Genomic DNA, 24,182 nt, shown 5'->3' with positions numbered 1-24,182 from the left:
AGTGTGACCCCTCCTCCCCCTCCCCATCCCCCCCACCTTACCTCCTTCACCTCCCCACAGCACCTGTATATATATATATATATATATATATATATATATATATATATATATATATATATATATATATATATATATGTTTGTACATATTTATTACTCTATTTATTTTACTTGTACATATTTCTTCTATTTATTTTCTTTTGTTAATATGTTTTGTTTTGTTGTCTGTCTCCCCCTTCTAGCCTGTGAACCCGTTGTTGGGTAGGGACCATCTCTATATGTTGCCAACTTGTACTTCCCAAGCACTTAGTACAGTGCTCTGCACACAGTAAATGCTCAATAATTACGATTGAATGAAGTGGTGGAGCCGGGATTTGAACCCATGACCTCTGACTCCCAAACCCAGGATCTTTCCACTGAGCCATGCTGCTTCTATATGTTCTCAACTTGTACTTCCCAAGAGCTTAGTACAGTGCTCTGCACACAGTAAGCACTCAATAAATACAATTGAATGAATGAATGAATGCAGTGCTCTGCACACAGTAATAGTTCAATAAATACCACTGACTGATTGATTGACCCAAGGCAGAAAGAGTAGAGTTTTGATTTTAAGTAACAATAATAATAATAATAATAATAATAGTATTTGTTAAGCTCCTACTAGGTGGTGAGCACTATACAAAGCACTGGGGTAAGATACAAGATCACCAAGTCATGGGGCTCACAAGCTAAGGAGGAGGGAGAAGGTATTGATTGCCCCATTTTACAGAGAAGTTAAGTGATTTGTCCAAGGTCACACAGCAGGCAAGTGACAGAGCTGGGATTAGAACCCAGGTCCTGACTCTCAAAGGCCCGTGCTCTTTCCACTAGGCTGCACTGCATAATGAGTTCAGAATCTGGATTGCCCATCTACCGAAAAACCAGAAATGAAGAGGACCGAAGGTTAGAAGGTGGGAAGACTTGAGAAGGTTAGATAAACCAAAGCACTGCTAAGATTTGTAGACTCGGGTAGGAATGAATTCTGAGCAGGACTGGAATACCCAGTAGAACTGCTTGTGACGACAGGGACTGTCTCTGTATGTTGCCAATTTGTACTTCCCAAGCGCTTAGTACAGTGCTCTGCACATAGTAAGCGCTCAATAAATACGATTGATGATGATGACTACAGTAGTCACTACAGTACTACAGTAATTACTTGGGAATTCTGCTATAGTTCCTTCCTCTCACGATTCCTACCCAATTAAGCCTCATTGCCATGCTTCAGGATCTCGCTGAGGCAAATGTGTTCTGCCACTTGGTTTTGAAAATAGCACTGGTGAAACCGCTGAAGAATCAGTCAGTTGGAAGTATTTATTGAGCACTTATTATGTGCAGAGCACTGTACTATGAGGAGAGTAAAATATAACAGGGATTAGCAGACATGCTCCCTGCCCATAATGAGTTTACAGTCCAAAGGAAGCCAGATGTATTTTTGTGGTAGATCAGTGTCTCACAATTAAGACAACTTCACAGATAAACCTTTGAGAGGAGTCCAGCGCTTAGAACAGTGCTTTGCACATAGTAAGCGCTTAATAAATGCCATCATTATTATTATTATTGTTATTACTGAAGCATGTCCAAACTCCGGAAAAGGACCTTCTTCTAGACTGCGAGCCCGTTGTTGGGTAGGGACCGTCTCTATATGTTGTGGACTTGTACTTCCCAAGCACTTAGTACAGTACTCTGCACACAGTGAGCACTCAATAAATAGGATTGAATGAATGAATTCTAAGAGTTTGGGGAAGAGGGATGAAATTTATGGGCTTTGCCCGAGGGCAGGATACAATTTAAGCAGGGTATTCTGAATGGTGATTGGGATTGTGGATAACGGGGCAAGTTTGAATGTATGCTGGAGGGCCTTTTAATGACTTCATTGAACTACTTAATTTTTTGGACTCAAAATTGCACTACAAGAAGCTAGAGGGTAGTATACTAAGAAATTGAAAAGTGGAGAAGGGATAGTTTAAATTAATTTCCCAACCTCAGGTCCTTAAGTGAAAAGCTGTGCCCACAGGTCTGGAAAATTACGTTCGAGGACTGAGGAATAATGAGGAACTACGCTAAAACCCGTCTTTGTTCAAAAAAAGACAGGCTTTAAGGATCACAATGAGTACCTTTCAGTGGTGAGGCTGATAGTCACCTGTCCAGGAGAGAGAGCAGGTGCACAATCATATATTGACATGGTGGCATGAAAAGTGCATTTTTATGTTGGGAGGAAAATCTTAATCCCATTCATAAAGAGTGTCCATCTAGGCTACTCAGGCAGCTCAAAAGAGAAACATATCATAGAAGGGAAGTCCCACAGGAGGCATAAACAGTACAAGTTTTCCCAAATGATTCCTAGCTCCTTATGTTCCACTTGGACACATTTCTCCATCTAGAAAATATCAGTTCTTCTAAGGGGTGGAGAGTCTCCCTGGCTGGCTGGGGCAGGACCCCAGGAAAAAGGATTTCTTTGACTAGATTGTCTAAGTAGGTGACTACGTCTTGTGTGAAGAGTCAAGTCAAGCAGAATACCCAATTCTGTAGATGTTGATGACAGTTCTTTTAAGTAACACTATTAAACAAGTTGGATAATATAGAGAAGCAGCATGGCTCAGTGGAAAGAGCACGGGCTTTGGAGTCAGAGGTCGTGGGTTCAAACCCCGGCTCTGCCAATTGTCAGCTGTGTGACTTTGGGCAAGTCACTTCACTTCTCTGGGCCTCAGTTCCCTCATCTGTAAAATGGGAATTAAGACTGTGAGCCACCCGTGGGACAACCTGATCACCTTGTAACCTCCCCAGCGCTTAGAACAGTGCTTTGCACATAGTAAGCGCTTCATAAATGCCATCTTTATTATTATTATAATTATAAAAATGGTTCATCTGCATTCTAACTTTAGTATTAAAGAGTTAAGTGCTTTGCTCAAGGTCAGACAAGAGATCTCACACTCGGTGAATACATATCAATCAGTCACAATTATCGAACACTTACTGTGTGCAAGGCACCGTACTAAGCTCTTGGGAGAATACGACACAGCACTATAACAGACATATTCCCTGCCCATAATGAGCTTAGAGTTTAGAAGGGGAGAAAGACATTAATATAAGTAAATGAACTATGGATATGTACAAAAGTGCTGTGGGACTGCTTGGGAGGGAAGGGGGTAAGCTGATGAATAAAGGGAGCAAGCTAGGGCAACACAGAAAGGAGTGGGAAAAGAGGAAATGAGGGCTTAATCAGGGGAGCCTTTGAAGCTAGGGAAAGTAATTGTCAAATATGAAAAGGGAGGGTGTTCCAGGCCAGAGGCAGGACATGGGTGAGAGGTCCCTGGCGAGATAGATGAGGTCAAGGTACAGTAAGTAGGATGGAATTTGAGGAGTGAAGTGTGTGGGCTGGTTGTAGCAGGAGAGTAGCGAGGTGAGGTAGGAGGGGGAAAGGTGAATGAATGCTTTAAAGCTGGTGGTAAAGAGTTTCTGTTTGACGCTGGCTTTTTCACAAAACAGTGCCACAGATGACTGGATCCACTCCACATATTCATGTGGACAAAATTCCTCTCTTCAGTATGTGCATACAAACAGAGTTCACCCACTGTGCTAATCCACCGGTACCAAAGTAGCCGTAGTTAGATTTATTAAGCACTTAGTACGTGCAGAACACTGTCAGTAGTAGTAATATTTACTTCTATGTATTTACTATGTGTAGAACACTGTACTGAGTGCTGGGAAAGAATAGGCAGGTGGGAATTAGATAAGTTCCTTGCCTACTAGGAGCTTACCATCTAGAAGGGGAGACAGATATTAAAATAAATTATGGATATATACATGAGTGCTGTGGGGCTGAGCTTAAAGGGTACACAGCTAGGGTAAAGAAGAAATATAGAACTAGCACGTGCATACTGGGGCAAGGGCTGTATCCAGCAGTTGGTCCTGTTCTATTCAGATCAGTTCTTCACAGAGCAAAGGGTTTGGGGCAAGGAAAAAGGGGGGAGAGGACAGGTGAAGAGGTGATCCTCCACCCCTACTTCTCTCCCTGAAAGTTTGGGGCCTCTCTCTCCCAACTTAGACGAGCTCTCCTGAGATGGGTTGACTGGAGTCGTGACTCCTCACATGCATGACATCCGCATGCTGAGGACTGCAACTCTCAATCAAACAAAATTAGTGAACATTTACTGCATGCAGAGCACTTTACTAAGCGCATGGGAGAGTTCAATATCACAGCCGCATGGCCTACTGATTAGAGCACACGACTAGGAGTCAGGAGGACCTGGGTTCTGCCACTTGCCTGCTGTGTGACCTTGGACAAGTCACTTCACTTCTCTGCACCTCAGGTACTTCATCTCTACAATGGGGATTAAGACTGAGAGCCCTATGTGGGACAAGAACAGTATCCAATCCTATTATCTTCTAGACTGTGAGCCCACTGTTGGGTAGGGACTGTCTCTGTATGTTGCCAACTTGTACTTCCCAAGCGCTTAGTACAGTGTTCTGCACACAGTAAGCGCTCAATAAATATGACTGATTGATTGATTGATTATCTCATGCCTACACCAGCACTTAGTACTGTGCCTGGCACATATTAAGTACTTAACAAATACCATAAAAACCAAAACAGAGCTGAGAAACACTTTCCATGCCCACAACGAACTTATAGTCTAGAGGGGGAGGCAGATATTAATATATCGCCCCTCGTATCCGCTGCCAGAAGCAGCAGGCCAGCGCTCTGGGGATGGGAGGGACCTCCATCGCAGGAAGGAAGTAATCAGGGAAGGGACAGGGAATGTTGGCTTCATCCACCAGTCCTTTAGGGCAGCTTTTGGCTGGGGAGGGTACTGGAGTGGGGAGAGAAAGGGGGTGACCTGTACTGTGAAATGTTCAGACAGGGGACTCCCTTAAACCTGGATCCCTGGAGGTCATCCCCACAAACCCTGCACTCATCTAGCCCCTCAGGTGTCCCTCTTTTGTACATAAGAGAGCAGTGTGGTTGTCTCAATGATTTAGAAATTCCAGTGGACTAGACTTTTTTCTCCTTCCTTAATTGTCTGATGAATATCGGCAGGCTACGTGCCAGCAAGCACCATCTGTCTGTCAATGTGCAAACAGACCTTGCTTCTGTGAACAGATGACTCCCATCCTGTTACTACCTAAGATAATATTTTTTAAGTTTAAAATACAAGTGTTGTATTCAAGTATTTTTAACTCCTACATCTATACTTTTTGAGATAATAATCATAGCACATTGAGCTCTGTTTAGTTCCAATCCCTTGTCTAAAGACTCTTTTCCCCGGTGGCTGACTCTTCTGCTTACAGTTAGAAAGAAATGAAATTTTCTGCAGTAAAAAAAAAATGTTCTTTTTCCCTTCCTCGTAATTAATGCGGTAAAAGAAAAATGTGCTGTGTAGGGAGCATTTATTTTCAGGGCCCTTTTCCTCTAATCAACAAGGTCCATCTACAAGCCTGAGGCAGCGTGTGTTGGTTCGGTCATTTGCTGATGGTCCATAATCTCTCAGATTGGCTCCAACTGCCAAATGTGTGCATCATTCTCTCTGTAGTCAATCATATTTCCTGAGTGCTTACTGTGTGCAGAACACTCTACTAAACACTTGGGAGAGTACAATATAACAGACACATTCCCTGCTCATGATGAGCTTAAAGTCTAGAGGGGGAGACAGACATTAATAGGAATAAATTACAGATATGCTTATAAGTGTTGTGGGGCTGGGAGGGGGATGAATAAAGGGAGCAAGACAGGTTGTCACAGAAGGGAGTGGGAGAAGAGTAAAAGAGGGCTTAGTCAGCGAAGGCCTCTTGGAGAAGATGGGCATTCAATAAGGCTTTGAAGGAGGGGAGAGTTACTGTCTGTTGGATTCTAGACTGTGAGCCCACTGTTGGGTAGGGACTGTCTCTATATGTTGCCAACTTGGACTTCCCAAGCGCTTAGTACAGTGCTCTGCACACAGTAAGCGCTCAATAAATACGATTGATTGATTGACTGATTGATTGGAAGAACCGAGTGTACGGGCTGGGTCATAGTAGGAGAATAGCGAGGTCAGGTAGGAGGGGGCAAAGGTGATTGAGGGCTTTAAAGCCAACTGTAAGGAGTTTCTATTTGATGTGGAGCCGGAAAGGCAACCACTGATCTTGCTCCCCACTCTGGGTCCCAGTGTGGCCTAGCAGAAAAGCATGGTCCTGGGAATCTCCGCCATGGTCTCGACTCTAGCCTCTGCCTGCTGTGTGGCCTTGGGCAAGTCACTGAACTTCTCTGTGCCTCCATTTCCTCATCTGTAAAATGAAGATTAAATCCTACTCACTCCTACTTAGACAGTAAGGCCTATGTGGGACATGGACTGTGCCCAATCTGATTATCCTCTATCTACCCCAGAGATTCACATAGTGCTTGGAACATAATAAGCACTTAATGACTCTCCCTAGTGCTTAGAACAGTGCCCTGCACACAAAATGTGCTCAGTTGATTGAATCATTCCCCTCTCCAGTTCCCATTGCATAGCAAAAGTTGTAATCCTTCTCCTATTCCATGGACAACAACAGGTTCAAAAACATGCTCTTCCCAGTGATAAGAACCATCATTCCCAGTTCACTCTGTGAATCAGATTTTAGAAATATTTGGGTCAAATGGATCATCACATTGTTCCTACGATCTTGGCCAGATACTCTCCTCTAGACTGTAAACTTATTATGGGCAGGGAACGTGTCCGCTAATTCTGTTCTATTGTACTCTTTCAAGTGCTTAGTACAGTGCTCTGAACATAGCAAGTGGTCAATAAATGCCATTGACTGACTGATTGATAATCCTGTTAAACAATGGGCAAGGACATTGTCAACTGGAACTTTTCTTTGGCCCTTGGAGTTGAATTTTTTGAACTAGGGATCAATCCCTTCTTGCCTTCTTTTCCCTACATCTCATGCATTAATTAAATGCATGTGACCATCATCTCTTAATAAGCATAGCCTCACAGGCACAGTAAGTACCCCTGACACAGCAAGAGAAAACCTATCCCAGTTAATAAGTAGATTGATTATTCGTATCACAGAACTGAAATTAACTCAGAATGATCCATATCATGCAGGTGAACAATTTTATCTTCCTATAGAGATTATCACCATTAAATATTCAGCACTTGCATTACCAAAACATCTTCTACCTCTAGCTAAACTCAAGCTGACATATTCTGGCATTGATATGGTAATCTGAGCAGAAATTCATACCTCTAAATTGACGATAAATAATAAGAATCCACGGCAAAAGCCAGTTGCCATTAACACACCCTTTTTGACTCATTCTGCAACAATTTAGCATTTTATATTAAAATGTTTTATAATGTTTTACTGGCAACAGGAATACAAGACTTCAAATATTCAATTTCATTTTCATGGTCCAATTTTGCCAAGTGAGGCGGGCAGATCGATCTTAATCCACAAAATTTAAGTAGCAACAACCACTGATTTGGCAGGAAAGTCAGATAAGTAATTTGATTAATAGTTATTGTTAATGCCAATTAGGCTTCTACATTTAATAGGCACTTTACATTATGAAAAGAAAGAGGCAACTGGATTACGTATATAAATAACCATGCCAATGGGCATAAATCACTGGCACACCTGCTCAATTGATTTGGTTTATTGTTGTTGTATGTATTTTGGTTTGTCCCCCTTGTTAGAGTGTGTCACTTTGTTATTTCGTACTGCTCCAGCCCTAGTACGGTCTACCACACCAAGACACTGTGTAATAAACGCTACTAACGCCTGCACATCAGGTTAGACAGAGGTCTGAGAAATCAGTACCAATTCTTGAGTGTAGCACTACAGCTTGTGTTCCCACACACCCGGAGCATCAGGCAAGAATGAATAAGGTACTTGACTCTCTATCATGTAGCTTTGTATTAACTCAGTGAGGCATATAAATTTTTTGCATCTGCTAGGCCAAAATACACCTCCTCTCTGCCATTTTCAGGAAATTTATGGCAAACTGCAATTTGGGAATCGCAAAGCATGGAAACTCTGCATTTCAAGTCCTATGCTATTTTTAAGTCTTTAATCAAAGCAGACACAGTTCCTGTCCCACCTAGTCTTACAGTTTAAGAGGGAGGGCACTAGGAATTGCAGCCCCATTTTAGAGATGAAAAAACTGAAGCTCAGCCAAGTTAAATAAGATGAGGAGGATGAGGATGAGGGAGAGGAGGAAGACAAAAGGAATCAGCTGGGACAGGGAGTCCTGTGAGAACAGGAACTTGAAAGGAACCGTGCCAGGGAGACAGGCCGGTCTGAGAGCAGAACACATTCAATCATATTTAATGAGCACTAACTGTGTGCAGAGCACTGTACTAACAGCTCAGGAGAATACAATATAACAATAAACAGACACATTCCCTGCCCACAATGAGCTTACAAAGTGCTCTGGTGCAGGGAGAGGGAATAAATAAAGGGTGCAAAGCAGTGCAATGTAGAGGGGAGTGGGAGAAGAGGAAAAGAAGACTTAGTCAGGGAAGGCCTCTTGGAGAAGATGCACCTTCAATAAGGCTTTGAAGCAGGGGAGAGTAATTGTCTGATGGATTTGAGGACAGAGAGAGTTCCAGGCCAGAGGCGGGATGTGGGCAAAGGATCAGTGGTGAGAAAGATGAGATTGAGGCACAGTGAGAAAGTTAGCATTGGAGAAGTGAAGTGTGCAGGCTGGGTCTGTAGCAGGAGAGTAGTGAGGTGAGGTAGGAGGGGGCAATTGAGTGCTTTAAAGCTGATGGTGAGAAACTTCTGTTTGATGTGGAGGTGGATGGGGAACCACTGGAGTTAGCACGTCAACTGCTCATAACCAAAACTGAGACTAGAACTTCAAAAAAATAACAAAAAATGGACTGGTTTGAGTTTCACTTCCTTTCTCTTTCTTGCCCACTTATGGTGGGAAAACTACTGGTCCATGAAATGCCACCCAAAATGAGGCAGCAGGCATGAGGGGGCAAAGAAGGAGATATCTCTAGTTCACCAACTGATAAGGAGCCCTTGAGAAGTTGAGAGGATGAAAGGAAGATAGTTTGACTGCTGCACACCTTCTCTGTTTTTCATACCTACACCAAAAATTAGCCCACCTAAGATTATCAATTTACTTATATGGCCTTGGGCACTAGGGCAATATTGTTTTGCAAAGAAGCTGCAACCACAGGTTTTGGGGTAGAGACAGGGGGATACTTTGGAAAGTATCCTTCCTGCTCCTGTGATAAACTCTATGAGGGCAGGAAATGTGTCTTTTGTCCTATTGTCCTTTCCCAATGGTTCAGAATAATCTTCTGCAGGCCGGAGTTGACATGCTAACTCCAGTGGTTCCCCATCCACCTCCACATCAAACAGAAGTTCCTCACCATCAGCTTTAAAGCACTCAATTGCCCCCTCCTACCTCACCTCACTACTCTCCTGCTACAGACCCAGCCTGCACAATATTGAGCACAATAAGTGCTCAATAAATATCATCGGTTAATGGATAGATTGACTGAAAGATGAAGCTAAATGTCTATGTTTATGGGCCACCTGAAAACTGTCTGAAATGAAAGCTTTTTTGTAGACTTCCAGGTTTATGTATAAGACTGATGACTGAAAAGATGCTTTATTAAACAGCTGGAATTAAAGGGCACCTTCAAGCCCAGAATCTGTGGAGATCTGACAACAGAGGAGCAGTGCTCTCATGTAAAAGTAAACAAACTTTTTTTTATGTTTGTTTGTTTTTAAAGGCATTAATTAAGTGCTTACTATCTGCCAGGCATTGTTCTAATGGAGGGAGGAGGGACCCTATCCTTCTGTGCATTATACAAAAACAACTCACTCCTGGCTTCAAGGCTCTGTGCCAATTTTCTCCATTTTTTATGGTATTTGTTAAGTGTTTATTATGTGCTAAGTACTGTACTAAGTGCTGGGGTAGACACAAGCTAATCAAGTTGGACAAAGTCCATGTACCACATGGGAATAACAGTTTTAATTCCCATTTTACAAATGAGGTAACTGAGGCACGGAGAAGTGAAACGATTTGCCCCAGGTCACATAGCAGACAGGTGATAGAGCCAGGACTAGAACACAGGTCCTTCTGTGGTCTTTCCACTAGGTCACACTGATTTTCAACCCTTGACCAAGACCTAACTTTGTTTCTTGCCTTTGGAATATCTTTGTTGCTCTGACCTTCTGGCTTTGTTTCTGCTCTCCTAATTAGCCTAAACTGTTGATCAGCACACTTTTAAATTGTAGTATTTGGTCAGTCTGCCCTATACCGATTCTCAGGAGTGAAAGGCACATTTATATTTGACACTAATGTCCTATCTGTACTATGTTGACAGTGAAAATTGCAGAACACTTCTATATGACTCAGGCAGCCTTTGAATACGGATGACAAATACTGAGAGAAAAACCCACACGAGGAAGGATTCAGCGTGTCGGTACACTAATAGAAGTAGGCTATTCGTTTTAATACCCTCGGGGAAAACTCGATCAATTCACCTTTAGGGAAGAGACAAGTCCTGCAAGAGAAATCATATTCCATACACAGTGAATACTGCGCAAGAAAGGAATTATTGTAAGCTTCTGGCTAGCGTCTTATAGGAAATGCGCTATCCTGATCATTTAACAAGAGCTTTGTTTGTTGGAAAGCTAAAGGGACCCAGTGGAATAAAAGAAACATTTTGTATGTTCACAGCTTTGGATCACTGTACTTGACTCTTCCTATAGCAGGTATGAAAACATTCATTTGGCATGTCACTTATCTTTCACGGTGCCCCAGGTTACTCATCTGAAAAATGAATATTAAATACTCATTCTGTTCCCCTGTAGATTGAGCCTACCATGTGGGCTAAGGACTGTGTCTGATTCTGTATCTTGTACCTACCCCAGTGCTTAATACAGGGCTTGACACACAGTAAGTACTTTGTATATAATATTTATTATTATGTAAATGTAAATGTTATTTACATTTACTCTCCCACTCTTTTAAATAAGTTGCTGTCTTTAATTTGTGTCTATCATTCTCATAAGATTGCCAACTCCTCAGAAGCATAGATTGAGTCTTGCACTTCTAGTTGCTCCCAAGCACCTAGTAAAAAGTTCTACCCACATTACGCCTTCAGTTAACATTGCCGTTACGCATAATGGCGGCAGTGATGATAATCTCATCAAAAGTTAAAAAAACAGAATGCCCACCTGTAAATTAAGAACCTGAGTGGGTAACTAGGAGGCACAGTGGCTAGTGGAGAGAGCGTGGGGCTGGGAGCCAAGGGACCAGGATTCAGTCCTGGCTCTGCCACTAGCCTGCTGAGGAACATTGATAAGACACTTAACCTCTCTAAGCCTCAGTTCCATCATCTGTAAAATGGGAATGACAATACCACCTCTTCTTCCATCCTAGACTGTGTGCCCCACCTGAGATTGGGTCCATGGCCAATTTAATTATCCTTTATATGACCCAGTGCTAATTATTGCTAACCCTTGCTGCTAAATAGCCATGGCTAAGCCAGTCTCATTTGTAGTCCACTGAAACAAAGGCTGATTACTATTATTTCCACTTGAACATCTGTGCCTACATGATGCCAGAATAGGTTCACAGAGACATGGTGATGGAGCTGATTGATTCTTTGTGCATGACTCTAGGTTATCGATCCTGGAGTCCAAATGATTGAGAGATGATATTGAGGCCTGCTGATGGCCCGATCAAAAGGTTTGTTCTCTGCCTCCAAGCTGCTAAACCTGCAGAGGATGCCTTGAGGGCTTTGATGCTCAATAAATACGATCGATCATAAGGCAATGGGCAGCAGGAGTGGTGGAAAAGCCTGAGACATTCTCACCTGATCAGGGCAATGTCCAAAGAGGCACGTATATGCCTGTTTTATAAAGTGTGGCATCTACACAGTCCAGATACCATGAGCATTAGTTAAATTCATTCATTCATTCAATCATATTTATTGAGCGCTTACTGTGTGCAGAGAACTGTACTAAGCGCTTGGAAAGTACAAGTCGGCAACATACAGAGACGGTCCCTACCCAACAGCGGGCTCACAGTCTAGAAGGGGGAGACAGACAACAAAAGAAAACATATCAACAAAATAAAATAAATAGAATAAATATGTACAAGCAAAATAAATGAATGGAGTAATAAATATGTACAAACATATAAATATATACAGGCACTGTGGGGAGGGGAAGGAGGCCCTCCAAGCTTACTCCACAGGAAATGATGGCTAAGATGGAAATTTCTTGTGAAAAACTCAGCTAGCAATACTACCGGTTCCTACTGAAGACAAAACCTAATGATATGATGATAATAATGATATTTGTTAAGCGCTTACTATGTGCCAAGCACTGTTCTAAGTGCTGGGGGACGTACAAGGTAATCAGGTTGTCCCACCTGGTGTTCATAGTCTTCATCCCCATTTTACAGATGAGGTAACTGAGGGACAGAGAATTCAAGTGACTTGCCCAAAGTCACACAGCTGATAAGTGGCAGTGATTAGAACCCATGACCTCTGACTCCCAAGCCCGGCCTCTTTCCACTAAGCCATGCTGCTTCTCATATACTGAAGAAGAGAATGTGGACTGGAGGACAAGGCGGAGCCACATGGGGAGTTGGCGCAGGGCCAAGGCAATTGTAGTGGATTTAGCAAATCGTTTTTCAGTTTAATAGTTGTTGTGGCAACCTATTTGCATTAGTAGCCTATATCCTAAATTCTCCAACATAACCTAGCTGAAAAATCCAGAAAAATTAAAAGGAGCAGAAGCGTCACATTAAATCCAAGAACAATTAGTCCCAGTGAAGCACCTAATCAAATTTTACCTCTGGGAAACTATTAAAAGGTCAGAGGAAGCTAAAGACTGATGAAGACTTTCTTATCTCTAACGGGCCAACAATTTCTGTTGAAGTTAATGGAGCCATTTTCCATGAACATTTTACTTCTTGTGCCCCTTGTCTGATGCACGTAATTGGAAAAAATAATCTCAGATCAATGGGGATTGGCTGGAAATGGGAATATATCACTCTTTCAAAAGGGTCCCTCCTATGTAGACTGGGATCTGTATAGGACAGGGACTGTGTCTGATCCGATTAACTTGTAGCTACCCCAGTGCTTAAAACAGTGCTTGATACATAGTAAGCGCTTAAAAAATACCATAATTACAGCTGTGATTATTATCACTATAATCTAGCCCTTCACACAAGTCTGGGTCTTGATGTCTCAGGTCCAAGGCTCATACACTGTTCTTAACAGGACAGAACAGAGTTCCGCATGAATATCAATCAGCCAGTGGGATTTAGTAAGCACTTACTGTGTACAGTACTGTGCACTTTGTACTGTGTACTAAGCTCTTGCGAAAGTACAACACAACAGAGTTGGTAGACACGATTCCTGCCCACATTGAGCTTACAGCCTAGAGAGGGGGATAAGACACCAGTATAAATAATACATAAAATATTATTCATAATGAATAGGTATGCAATTATTTATAATATATGATTTGCAGCTATGTAGCTATGATGATGTGGCTGATGGTGATATTTTTAATCAATGTACTCGAGTGTGACTGGCCTACATTTTTTGCAAAAGGGTGAGGAAATGTGGGGAAAGAAGAAAACACCTCCTTTCTGTCTCACAAAAACAATTTTAAACCAAAAGAGCATACTAAAGCCATTTAAACAGCCCTTTTCTCTCCTGGGAGACAAAAATTCATTAGACTTTATGCATTTTAATATTCCTCTTACACCAAATAAGCCCTGGAATGTATTGTGTTGTCCATTTGACTTATTTCAATCAAAGAAATCTTTTCAGTTTTGGAGAAGGTGATAGACCAATTTGCTCACTAAAAACCTGTAAGCTTCCACCTGTCACATCACTGAGATGAAACACCTACAAGATGGGAAATTTTTCAATACCTCTTCGGATTGTTTTTTTAAAGGCTGGGTAAAGAGTATATTTTTTTCTCTGTTTGAAAAGATATCATTTACGTAAAGCAGTATTCCCACTTACTGATATTTAAGTCAATGCGGAGCTTTCTGCTAGCTTTCTTTCAGCAAAGGCGTTAAAGTATGTGCATCAGTCAATCAATCAGTGGTATTTACTGAGCGCTTACTGTGTGCTGAGCAATAATAATGATGATGGTGTTTGTTAAGTGCTTACTATGTACCAGGCACTGTACTAGGCGCTGGGATGGATACAAGTAAATTGGGTTTGACGCAGTCCCTGTCTCACGTGGGGCTCACTGTCTCAATGCCCATTTTACAGATGAGGTAACTGAGGCACAGAGAAGTGAAGTAATAATAATAACGTTTATTTTATTTTATTCTGTTAAGATGTTTTGTTTTGTTGTCTGTCTCCTCCTTCTAGACTGTGAGCCCACTGTTGGGTAGGGACTGTCTCTATATGTTGCCAACTTGTACTTCCCAAGCGCTTAGTACAGTGCTCTGCACACAGTAAGCACTCAATAAATACAATTGAATGAATGAATGAATAACGTTGGTACTTGTTAAGTGCTTACTATGTGAGAAGCACTGTTCTAAGCACTGGGGTAGATATAAGGTCATCAGATTGTCCCACATAAGGCTCACAGTCTTCATCCCCATTTTACAGATGAGGTAAGTGAGGCACAGAGAACTGAAGTAATAATAATAATGTTGGTACTTGTTAAGCGCTAACAACATGAGAAGCACTGTTCTAAGCACTGGGGTAGATATAAGGTCATCAGATTGTCCCACATAAGGCTCACAGTCTTCATCCCCATTTTACAGATGAGGTAGCTGCGAAACAGCTTCTTAGAGTACTGCACTAATCACCCAAAAGAGTCAGAAAGTTCAATTGGGATTTTCACCCTTCAGAGCCAAGACGTTCATTTTGTTGCCCTGCTGGGACAAGGATAAGAATGTAGATGGAGAAGGCAGAGAAAGTTGGAGAGGTTTTCTGGTCCATCCGTAATCATGAGACTGGATGTCAAGGAGGGCAGCCATTGCACTGTTCTTTCAAGGGCCCCACGGTCACTGTTGGAGTAAGAACACTTGACCGAAAACCCCGGGAATCTAACATGATAACAGCTTTTCTTGGAGTCTTGAGAAACAGCATGACCTCATGGGAATTGCACGGTCTTGGGATTCAGAGGACCTGGCTTCTAATCCTGGCTCTGCCACTTGTCTGCTGGGTGACCCTGGGCAAGTCACTTAACTTCTCTGTACCTCCGTTGCCTCATCTGTAGAGTGCTTAGTACAGTGTCTGGTACACAAATAGCACTTAATAAATGTTACAATTATTAGTAAAGTAGAATCAGGCCTGTTTACAAGTGCTTTAACTTTTAAAAGCAGGATTAGAACTAGGAAAAGCAGGCTCATCAGGAAAGCGGGGTTTTATTTAAAGAATTCTGAATCACACCACTTCCACTCAAAGAGGATTTGAAATAGCGAGGCATTATCTATAATTTCCTTTACTCTCATATGATCCTCGATGCAAATTTAGCTGATAATTGACAACTCCATGAGAATTCTGCTCACCACTAATGACACCTACATATTTAGCCTGCAGGTAAATAAGTGAAGAATGAAAAGGGCTATTCCGTTTTTACCTCCAAAGGAATACTTCTCCCCAGTCTTAACTTGCAGAGGACTGTTGGTTCGAACTGCTGAAGCTTCATCTCCATCAATGGTCAGAAGGGCAAAGTTTTCCTTGGCTAGGAAGCGAACTTCATGCCACTGCCCATCATTCAGACCTGATCCTGGAAGGAAAAAGCAAGCAATAAATAAATAAAGCAAGCAAATAAATAAAAATAAATTACAATAAATACAATTGAATGAATGAATGAATAACATTGGTACTTGTTAAGCGCTTACTATGTGAGAAGCACTGTTCTAAGCACTGGGGTAGATATAAGGTCATCAGATTGTCCCACATAAGGCTCACAGTCTTCATCCCCATTTTACAGATGAGGTAAGTGAGGCACAGAGAACTGAAGTAATAATAATAATGCTGGTACTTGTTAACCACTAACAATGTGATAACAAAACAAAAAAATCAATCTGTGCCCAAAATCTTTGTGAAAAGATTATTTTTTTCACATTTCCTGTACTAATCGTAATAATGGCATTCACTCAACACTTCATATGTGCTAAGTGCTGGGATGAATGTAAGGCACAAAATCTTTGTGAAAAGATTATTTTTTCACCTTTCCTGTACTAATCATAATAATGGCATTCACTGAACACTTCATATATGCTAAGTACTGGGATGAATGCAAGGCACAGTACCAGGAGCCAGAGGGCTGATGATGCATTTTATCCCCATTTTAAACATAATAATAACAATAATAATAATAATAATAATAAGTAATTATGGTATTTGTTAAGTGCTTACTATGTGCCAAGCACTGTTCAAAGCACTGGGGTAGATACAAGGTCACCAGGTTGTCCCATGTGGGGCTCACAGTCTTAATCCCCATTTTACAGATGAGGTAACTGAGGCACAGAGAAGTTAAGTGACTTAACTTGCCCAAAGTCACACAGCTGACAAGCGGCAGAGCCGGGATTAGAACCCACGACCGCTGACTCCCGAGTCTGTGCTCTTTCGACTATGCCGTGCTGCTTCTCATGAGAAAACTTAGTTGCTCAGAGATTAGGTAACTTGCCCAAGGTCAAACAGCAGGCCAATAACAGAGCTGGGGCTCAACCCCATGTCTCCCAGCTCACAGGACTCAGGCAGGAGGCAATCAGAAAGGATAGAATAGCAGCATTGATGCAGGGAGTTTCCTGATACATCAGGATGGAGAAGTAGTGTAGCCTAGTGGACAGCGTAAGGCTGGGAGTCAGGACTGGGTTCTTATCCCAGTCTGCTGTGTGTCCTTGGGGAAGTCACTTCACTTCTCTGTGCCTCATCTGTAAAATGGGAATTAAGACTGTAAGCCCTATGTGGGACATGAACTGTGTCCAACCTGATTAGCTTGGATCTACCCCTGCTTTTAGTACAGTGCCTGTATAGTAAGTGCTTAACAAATTACAGGCAAAAAAAAAAAAAAGGCGGGGAAGAGGACAGAGGAGCAGGGGATTATGAAGGCAGAAAATGTTCTGATTGCATCAGAAGAGGAATGGGGAGAAGGACACGGTGAGTAGGATGCAGAGGAATAAGAAGGCAAAGGGCAGAGCCAGAGGAGGAGTTGCTGCCTCAGTCCTAGGAGGCTGGGGAATATAAACCAGAAAGTAAATAGAGACACTGCTTGCACCCTGCATCCTGCAAACACACTGGATTCCTCCCAGAAGTGAGTATAATTTTGAAAATGCTGCCCTTGATTAATGACTCCGAGTAGCTACTTACCACAACTGGCCCTGAAGGTATCAGGGTGGTTGGGTATCAGTCTACTGACCCACCTCTATGCTTGCCACTTGCCTTTTTACCCTTCCTTTCAACCATTTCACAGCTCATTAGCACTTTCTGCCTGGGACTGCAATTCTTCTTGTTTAGTTGTTTCAACAGATTTTCTGGGAGAGGAGGTTGGCAAACATGAGAATTTGGGATTGTCAGCGGATTCCATTTATCCATGCTATCCCTGACCCAATGACCCCAATAATTGAGGATGAGCTGAAAGTATGATAAATATATTAACAAGGGCTTCCAAGTACGAAGATGTCATTATATAAAGGGCATAGGCACTCTAGTAATTGGGGCTGCATAAATAATGAATAAAGGAGCCTCCTTTGACTTTTTCCAAAATGTTACAGCTCCCAAATAGATTTTTTTTCCACAGAGTGTAATGTTTTTCTTCGACTCTAGTTAGTTTCTTATCTTAAATACAAGCCAGTGCTTAGCTCAAGGCTATCTCACCAGTTCATCCCGCCAAGCCTGAATTTACTGAAACATGGTTTTTGAATGCCTTTTTTTTGTCATATTTATCTGAATTGGCTGATTCTGTCTGCTCCTTTTATGACCTTTCCGTGCATCTTTGAACTCTTTTGTCTCTGCTGGAAATCAAGCTGTAAAGAGCTACAGTTCATTAATATTTCAGACCTTCGGATAAGAAAAGTAATCCCCAAACAGTGAGATTGGTGGGGGATGAAAATGAATCAAAGTCCAATCATTTTTCAATCCAGAATGCTCAGTGGAGAATCCTTTCCTTCCATGCATTTACACTGGCCTGGGAAGTGTTGGGATATGTCTTACACAGTATCTATTTGCACTGTCAGCTCTCCAGAAGAGTCATGATCAATCTTCTGGGGGGCATGAGATTGTTACCAGTTCCATTTCCTAGCATTATTATTCTCTTTAGTAAGAAAAGTATTTTTCTCCTTAGTAAGAAAACAATGTCGAACACCGTACAAGATGCTCAGAGAGAACAATACAGTGAAGTTGGTACACACTTTCCCTGCTCATAAAGAGTTCACAGGCTAGAGGGGGAAACAGACATTCAAATAATAATGATACAAATAATAATAACAGCATTTGTTAAGCACTTACTATGTGCCAGGCACTGTACTAAGTACTGGGGTAGGTGCAAGCAAATCAAGATGGACACAATCCCTATTCCATGTGGGGTTTGCAGTCTCAATCCCCAATTTACAGATGCGGTAACTGAGGTACAAAGAAGTGAAGTAACTTGCCCAAGGTCACACAGCCAAGATTAGAACCCATGAACTTCTGACCTTTCAAATCAATTACTGATAGAGGAATGGGACAGTTTAAACATATGCATTTGGATTTGTGACCTTTGGGCATTTGGTATTCACCCCACCCTCAGCCACTGAGCACTTATGTACATATCTATAAATTATTTATATTAACTTCTGCCCCCCCACAAACTGTATGTTTATTGCGGGCAGGAAATGTTTCTAACTCTGTTTTCCTGTACTCTCCTAAGAGCTCAGTACAGTGCTCTGCACACAGTAAATGCTCAATAAATATGATTAATTGATTGAGGTGTATGTAAGTGCTGTGGCAGCTGGGGTTGTTGGGGTAAATGCTTTAGGGGTAGAGATGCAAGTGCAGGGACAATGTGAAAGGGAGGGCGAATAAGTAGACCCTGAGGAGCTCCCCTGTTGCTCCATCTCTCAACCAGTCTTATGAACCTAAGAGGAGAAGTAGTATGGCCTTAATGGATAGAGCACAGGCCTGGAAGTAGCATGGCCTTAATGGATAGAGCACAGGCCTGGAAGTAGTATGGCCTTAATGGATAGAGCACAGGCCTGGAATAATAATATAATAATATGATGGTATTTGTTAGGCACCTACTATGTGCCAAGCACTGTTCTAAGCACTGGGGCAGATACAAGGCGATCAGGTTGTCTCACGTGGGGCTCACAGTCTTTTAATCCCCATTTTACAGATGAGGTAACTGAGGCACAACGAAGTTAAGTGACTTGCCCGCTGTCCCACAGCTGACAACTGGTGGAGGCGGGATTAGAACTCACACTCTCTGACGCCCAAACCCATACTCTTTCCACTGAGCCACGCTGCTGGAAGTCAGAAGGACTTGGGTTCTAAACCTGGCTCCACCACTTGTCCGCTGCATGGCTTTGGGCAAGTTACTTAACTTCTTTCTGCCTTGGTTATCTCAATTGTAAAATGGGGATTAAGACTGTGAGCCCCATGTGGGACATTGACTGTGTCCAACCCGATTAACTTGTATCTACCCCAGGGTTTCCTTCAGTGCCTGGCCCACATTAAGCATTTAACAAATACCGTTTAAAAAAAAAAGTTACGGAGTTATGGCCTTCTAGAAAAAGCATGGGCCTTCTAGAAAAAGCACGGTCCTAGGAGTCAGGACATCAGGGTTCTAGTCCCAGCTTCACCACTGGTCTATTATGTGACCTCAGACAAGTCACTAAACCTCTCTGTGCCTCAGTTTCCTCATCTGTAAATTGGACATAATACACCTATTTTCCCTCCCTCTTATTCTATGACCCCAAATGGAAAAGTGACTGAATCCAATCTCAGACTCTTGTTTGTAATCCAGAGTTTAGCTCAGTGTTTGGCTAAAGTAAATGCTTGCTCCTTGAAGGCAGGAATCATGTCTACTTATTCTACTGCACTCTCCCAAGCACTCAATACAATATTCTGCACACAGGGAGCTCTCAATAAATGCCACTGAGAAACTTTTATTATCATTAATATTAAAAGCCTCACCTCCATCATAAAATATATCATTTATTGAGCATTGACTGTGGACAGAATACCAACCGAAGACCTTGAGTGACAAACAAAAGACATATAAAACTTCTTCCCAGCCTTTCCTCTTCTCTCTATGCTGCAGAGCAGAGTAAATCTGGGTTTGCACTAGCAAACAACTCAAATTCAGCAGAGGCAGGCTGACAGTGCTACATTGATCAAAGAAGTGAATGCTGATTTTGCTTAGACGGTAAATAAAATTAATGCCAAAAAGAAGATAGTTAAGGGTCTCTGAAAAGTGGATTATTCCACTTGCTATAGTACCAGGAAAAGTTATTTGACCTGTGCTCGGAGCAGAGACCTAGTGAAACGAGTAATTAGCCCGGTTGTTATGGGTTTCTATGACCCACTGACCATTAAACCATGGTACTCATCAACATTATTTACTCTCACTGAGGTGGCATTGATTTCAAATAGGGACCAACTTGTAAAACTGTAAAAATGTCACCATCCCTGAAGAGCAAACTCATTGGACAGCATTAACATTCACTGTGAAAGCTATATTGTGCTTTAACCCTATTATGACAAAATTCTTCTTTTCATCCCTTTATCTTCATTCTACATAGGACTCAGAACCAAAATTGCAAAGCTTTTTCAGTTTTCCTTTAATACTCCTATCCACCCATGTTCTCTCCCAGCACAAACGAAGAAATTCACTCTCCCAAGTGGTTAGTACAGTGCTCTGCACACAGTAAGCGCTCAATAAATACCACTCACTGATGGGTAAGGATTGATGAGGGATATGCTTGTGTCCTTGTTCAGTGGGAGAATCACTCTCAAGCCCCTCTGTGATTGACAGAGTGATTGATTCTGGTGCCTTGCATTATGAGTCTGTGCAGTGTGACAAAGACTATGTCCTGGGATCAGTAATTATTCGGACACCCAGCAGCTATGTCCCCGGGCTGTTACCATTCCTACCCCTGAAGAAATTGTAGAGCGAATAGGAAAGACTAGGCAGAGCCTTCTGGAACTTCCCTGAGGACTAGCCGTCCTTCCAGACGTCACCCCGGGGAATAGACAACACGCCTCCTTGGTGCTTACGAAGCAGCATAGTCAGCTTTTTCCTTCCGACAAAGGGAAGGTCAAAACTGGGTGATGTACCTGTGGCTCGTTCTATTTTCGCTCTGAAAGAGCTGTTCCAGAGGAGGTGCCTGAGTCATAAAATGAGACAGGTGAATACAAAACCTCCCATAGTTGTGACAATTGAGGCTGACTGGGTTCTCAAACCCTTTGTCTACTGCTCCCAGATATGAAGGTTGAGCGTGACAATCTACTATTAATAAATGTCAAAGCTGGAGACTGGTTTTCTTTAAATCTGCAAATGTCAGGAAACTGCCTTTACTCTGTAGGGTGCTTTTCAAATCAATAGTTTTGTAGCAGACAAATGAACTGAGAATGTAGTACACTCAGTTTGGGCCAAACGTGTGTTTTCACTATACTTCTTGGCTGGAATGCCCCACTAGAATTAAAAAACATTTTTCTGGCTGCGTAAGCCTGTCTGAACGGAGAGTGGTTTATACATGTATACAATATATATTTTATAAATATACAAATTAATCTGCATATGTTACAGATTATTAACTTCCATAATTTGCATCTTCACAATATATAAAATTTCCTCTCACATCTCTTTCAGTGGATTTTTTCATACCTCCCAAAAGCCATCATATAAAAATTCCAAGCTACACTGGAACACCCAATGTAACAGTAAGTCCTGGGTTCTAATACTGAAACAAGGTTAAAGATGAGAGAATAATTATTGTTACCAATTTTCTTTTTTATCAAACAGTGAGCAACTTTAGTAAGGAATACATCAGTCTGTTTTTGTTCCGTTCATGGGAACTGAAACAGTTCATTTTAAAAAGAGAAAATGTCCCTTCCCAAAGGGCACTACAAATAAAAAAAGTTCAGAGCTGAGTATTGTTGTTCTCTGAGAAAGTCATCAAAACAAAATGAAAATGTTGGCATTTCAGTACACCTGTTTGCACTTTAGTGAGCCCTGCATGTACCAGACATTTTTGTGGGTTCTGTAAGTGATATCTGAATATCAAACAGAATTGCTCGGGGGTGTATGATCTATGCTTTTGCCCCTGAACTGTGCTAAGCCTGGACAGGTCTTTTTTATTTTTTATTTCCAACCCACTCTTCAGTTATTCATTTTATTTATTTCTAAGTCGTTCTCAAAGTGAATCGGGAGCTCAGGGGAAAGCACCACTTGGTTCTTTCCCTCCCTGTGGGAGGCTTAGTTCTATGACTTTCTAATTTCAATCCTTCTCAGTCAATGAGAAGCTGTAGGGGGGAGTTGTTGTTTTTTAAAAAAAGCAGTTTAGAATTAGATACAAGGTTTTCTCTTTTTTTTTCCACTCCCTGTTTGAGAGGGAAGACAATGAGAAAAGAGAAGAGGCTTTTGCATTGCCCTCCGTGACATTTCCAGCAGATGAAATCAACTCTGTGGGGAAAACATATCACCTGTTTCAATTCTCATGTAAGCCTGGATTATGCACATGAGCAAGGATAAAATAGCAGGAAGCACATTAACTGTGGTAAAGATCCTGCTACTTGCAGGATACCTTACTGACCATGGCATAAATTTATCAGCTAACTGCCTTTAAATGGTACAACACTGGGGAAGTGGGGAAGATATTTATGTTTTCATTTTGTTTCAGTAGCATATGACATGCATGACTCTTTTGAGCATTGTCATCACTGGAAATCATATGCCAAGTGTTCAGACGAACCAGCACCATGGTGGGTGATAAAGGAAACAAATTAAACAAGTGCATTTATTGCCCTGCCTTCCACTGTCCTTTATGTTTTGGGATGAAAAGCAGAATTGGTTTGATTCTCAATTCTCAAATTGCAAAGAGAAGCCCTTTATTCATTTATGCCCAAGAAGTGGAGTGCCAGTCAGTCAGTCAATCGCATTTATTGAGCGCTTACTGTGTGCAGAGCACTGAACTGAGTGCTTGGGAGAATGCAATACAACAATAAACAGACACATTCTCTGCCCACAGTGAGCTAACAGTCTAGAGGGAGAGACGGAAAATAATACGAATAAATAAAATTACAGATATATTTATATATATAATTTGTGGCATTTGTTGAGTGCTTACTGTTCTAACCACTGAGGTGGATACAAACAAATCGGGTTGGACACAGTCCCTGTCCCACATGGGGCTCACAGTCTTAATCCTCATTTTACACATAAGGCCCTGAGTCACAGAGAAGTTAAGTGACTTGCCCAAGGTCACACAGCAGACAGGTGGCAGAGCCAAAATTAGAACCCAGGTCCTTCTGACCCCCGGTCCCAGGCTTTTATCCACTAGGCCGTGCTGCTTAAGTGCTGTGGGCCTGGGAGGGGGGATGAATGAAAGGGAGCAGGTCAGGGTGATGCAGAAGAGAGTTGAAGAAAATGAAAAGAGGGCTAGTCAGGGAGAGGGAGTGGGGGAGAGAGGGTGAGGTTGGGAGGGAGTGTGTGTGTGTGTGTGTGTGTGTGTGTGTGTGTGTGTGTGTGTGTTCACGCACATTTGCATACCCCTGGCATCCATTCACTGGGTCCCCACTTCACTGGGAGGCAGTGGGAGTGGTGCCAGAGGCCCCCACTGGGGAAGCCTGGTGGGTCTGGGGTGGACCATGAAGCTGCATGTTCCAGAGAGCAATTTGTTTTCATACAATTTAGAAACGAAATTGGAGTGTTTTGAATTTATAAATACGAAGTGGCAAGTTTTATTTGTTCAAAATCCTTTTAGGCCTAGATGGAAAAAAATTGGTTGAGAAATTAGTCCATTTCCATGCTTTAATTGCTTCAGAAAGGATGGATTCAAACGGCTTTAGAAAATCCATTATAGTGAATTGGACAAATAATACACAGCTTTAAAGGGTTTAAATACGAGTGATTATGGTGTCTCATTCACATTCATTCTGGTACACTTCCATAAAGATTTTTTTTTCAGTTAAAAAGTTTTATTCAATAAAAGAAGACAGTAAATGCCCCCACAAATTCAT

General features: G+C 41.9%; 1 protein-coding gene across 1 annotated transcript in view; it reads right to left on the bottom strand.

The window, feature by feature from the left end:
- Positions 1 to 24,182, bottom strand: part of CNTNAP2 (contactin associated protein 2) — a 1,198,489-nt gene that overhangs the window by 534,042 nt on the left and 640,265 nt on the right. Inside the window, exon 9 of the mRNA XM_038760181.1 lies at positions 15,595 to 15,744. Coding sequence (XP_038616109.1) covers positions 15,595 to 15,744 — 150 coding nt within the window. The remainder of the gene's footprint in view (positions 1 to 15,594; positions 15,745 to 24,182) is intronic.

This window comes from Tachyglossus aculeatus, chromosome 18 (assembly GCF_015852505.1).
Source record: "Tachyglossus aculeatus isolate mTacAcu1 chromosome 18, mTacAcu1.pri, whole genome shotgun sequence".
NCBI classification, from domain to species: domain Eukaryota; kingdom Metazoa; phylum Chordata; class Mammalia; order Monotremata; family Tachyglossidae; genus Tachyglossus; species Tachyglossus aculeatus.
Note: the sequence above shows the minus strand (reverse complement) of the source record. Positions and strands in the feature narration are given on the sequence as shown.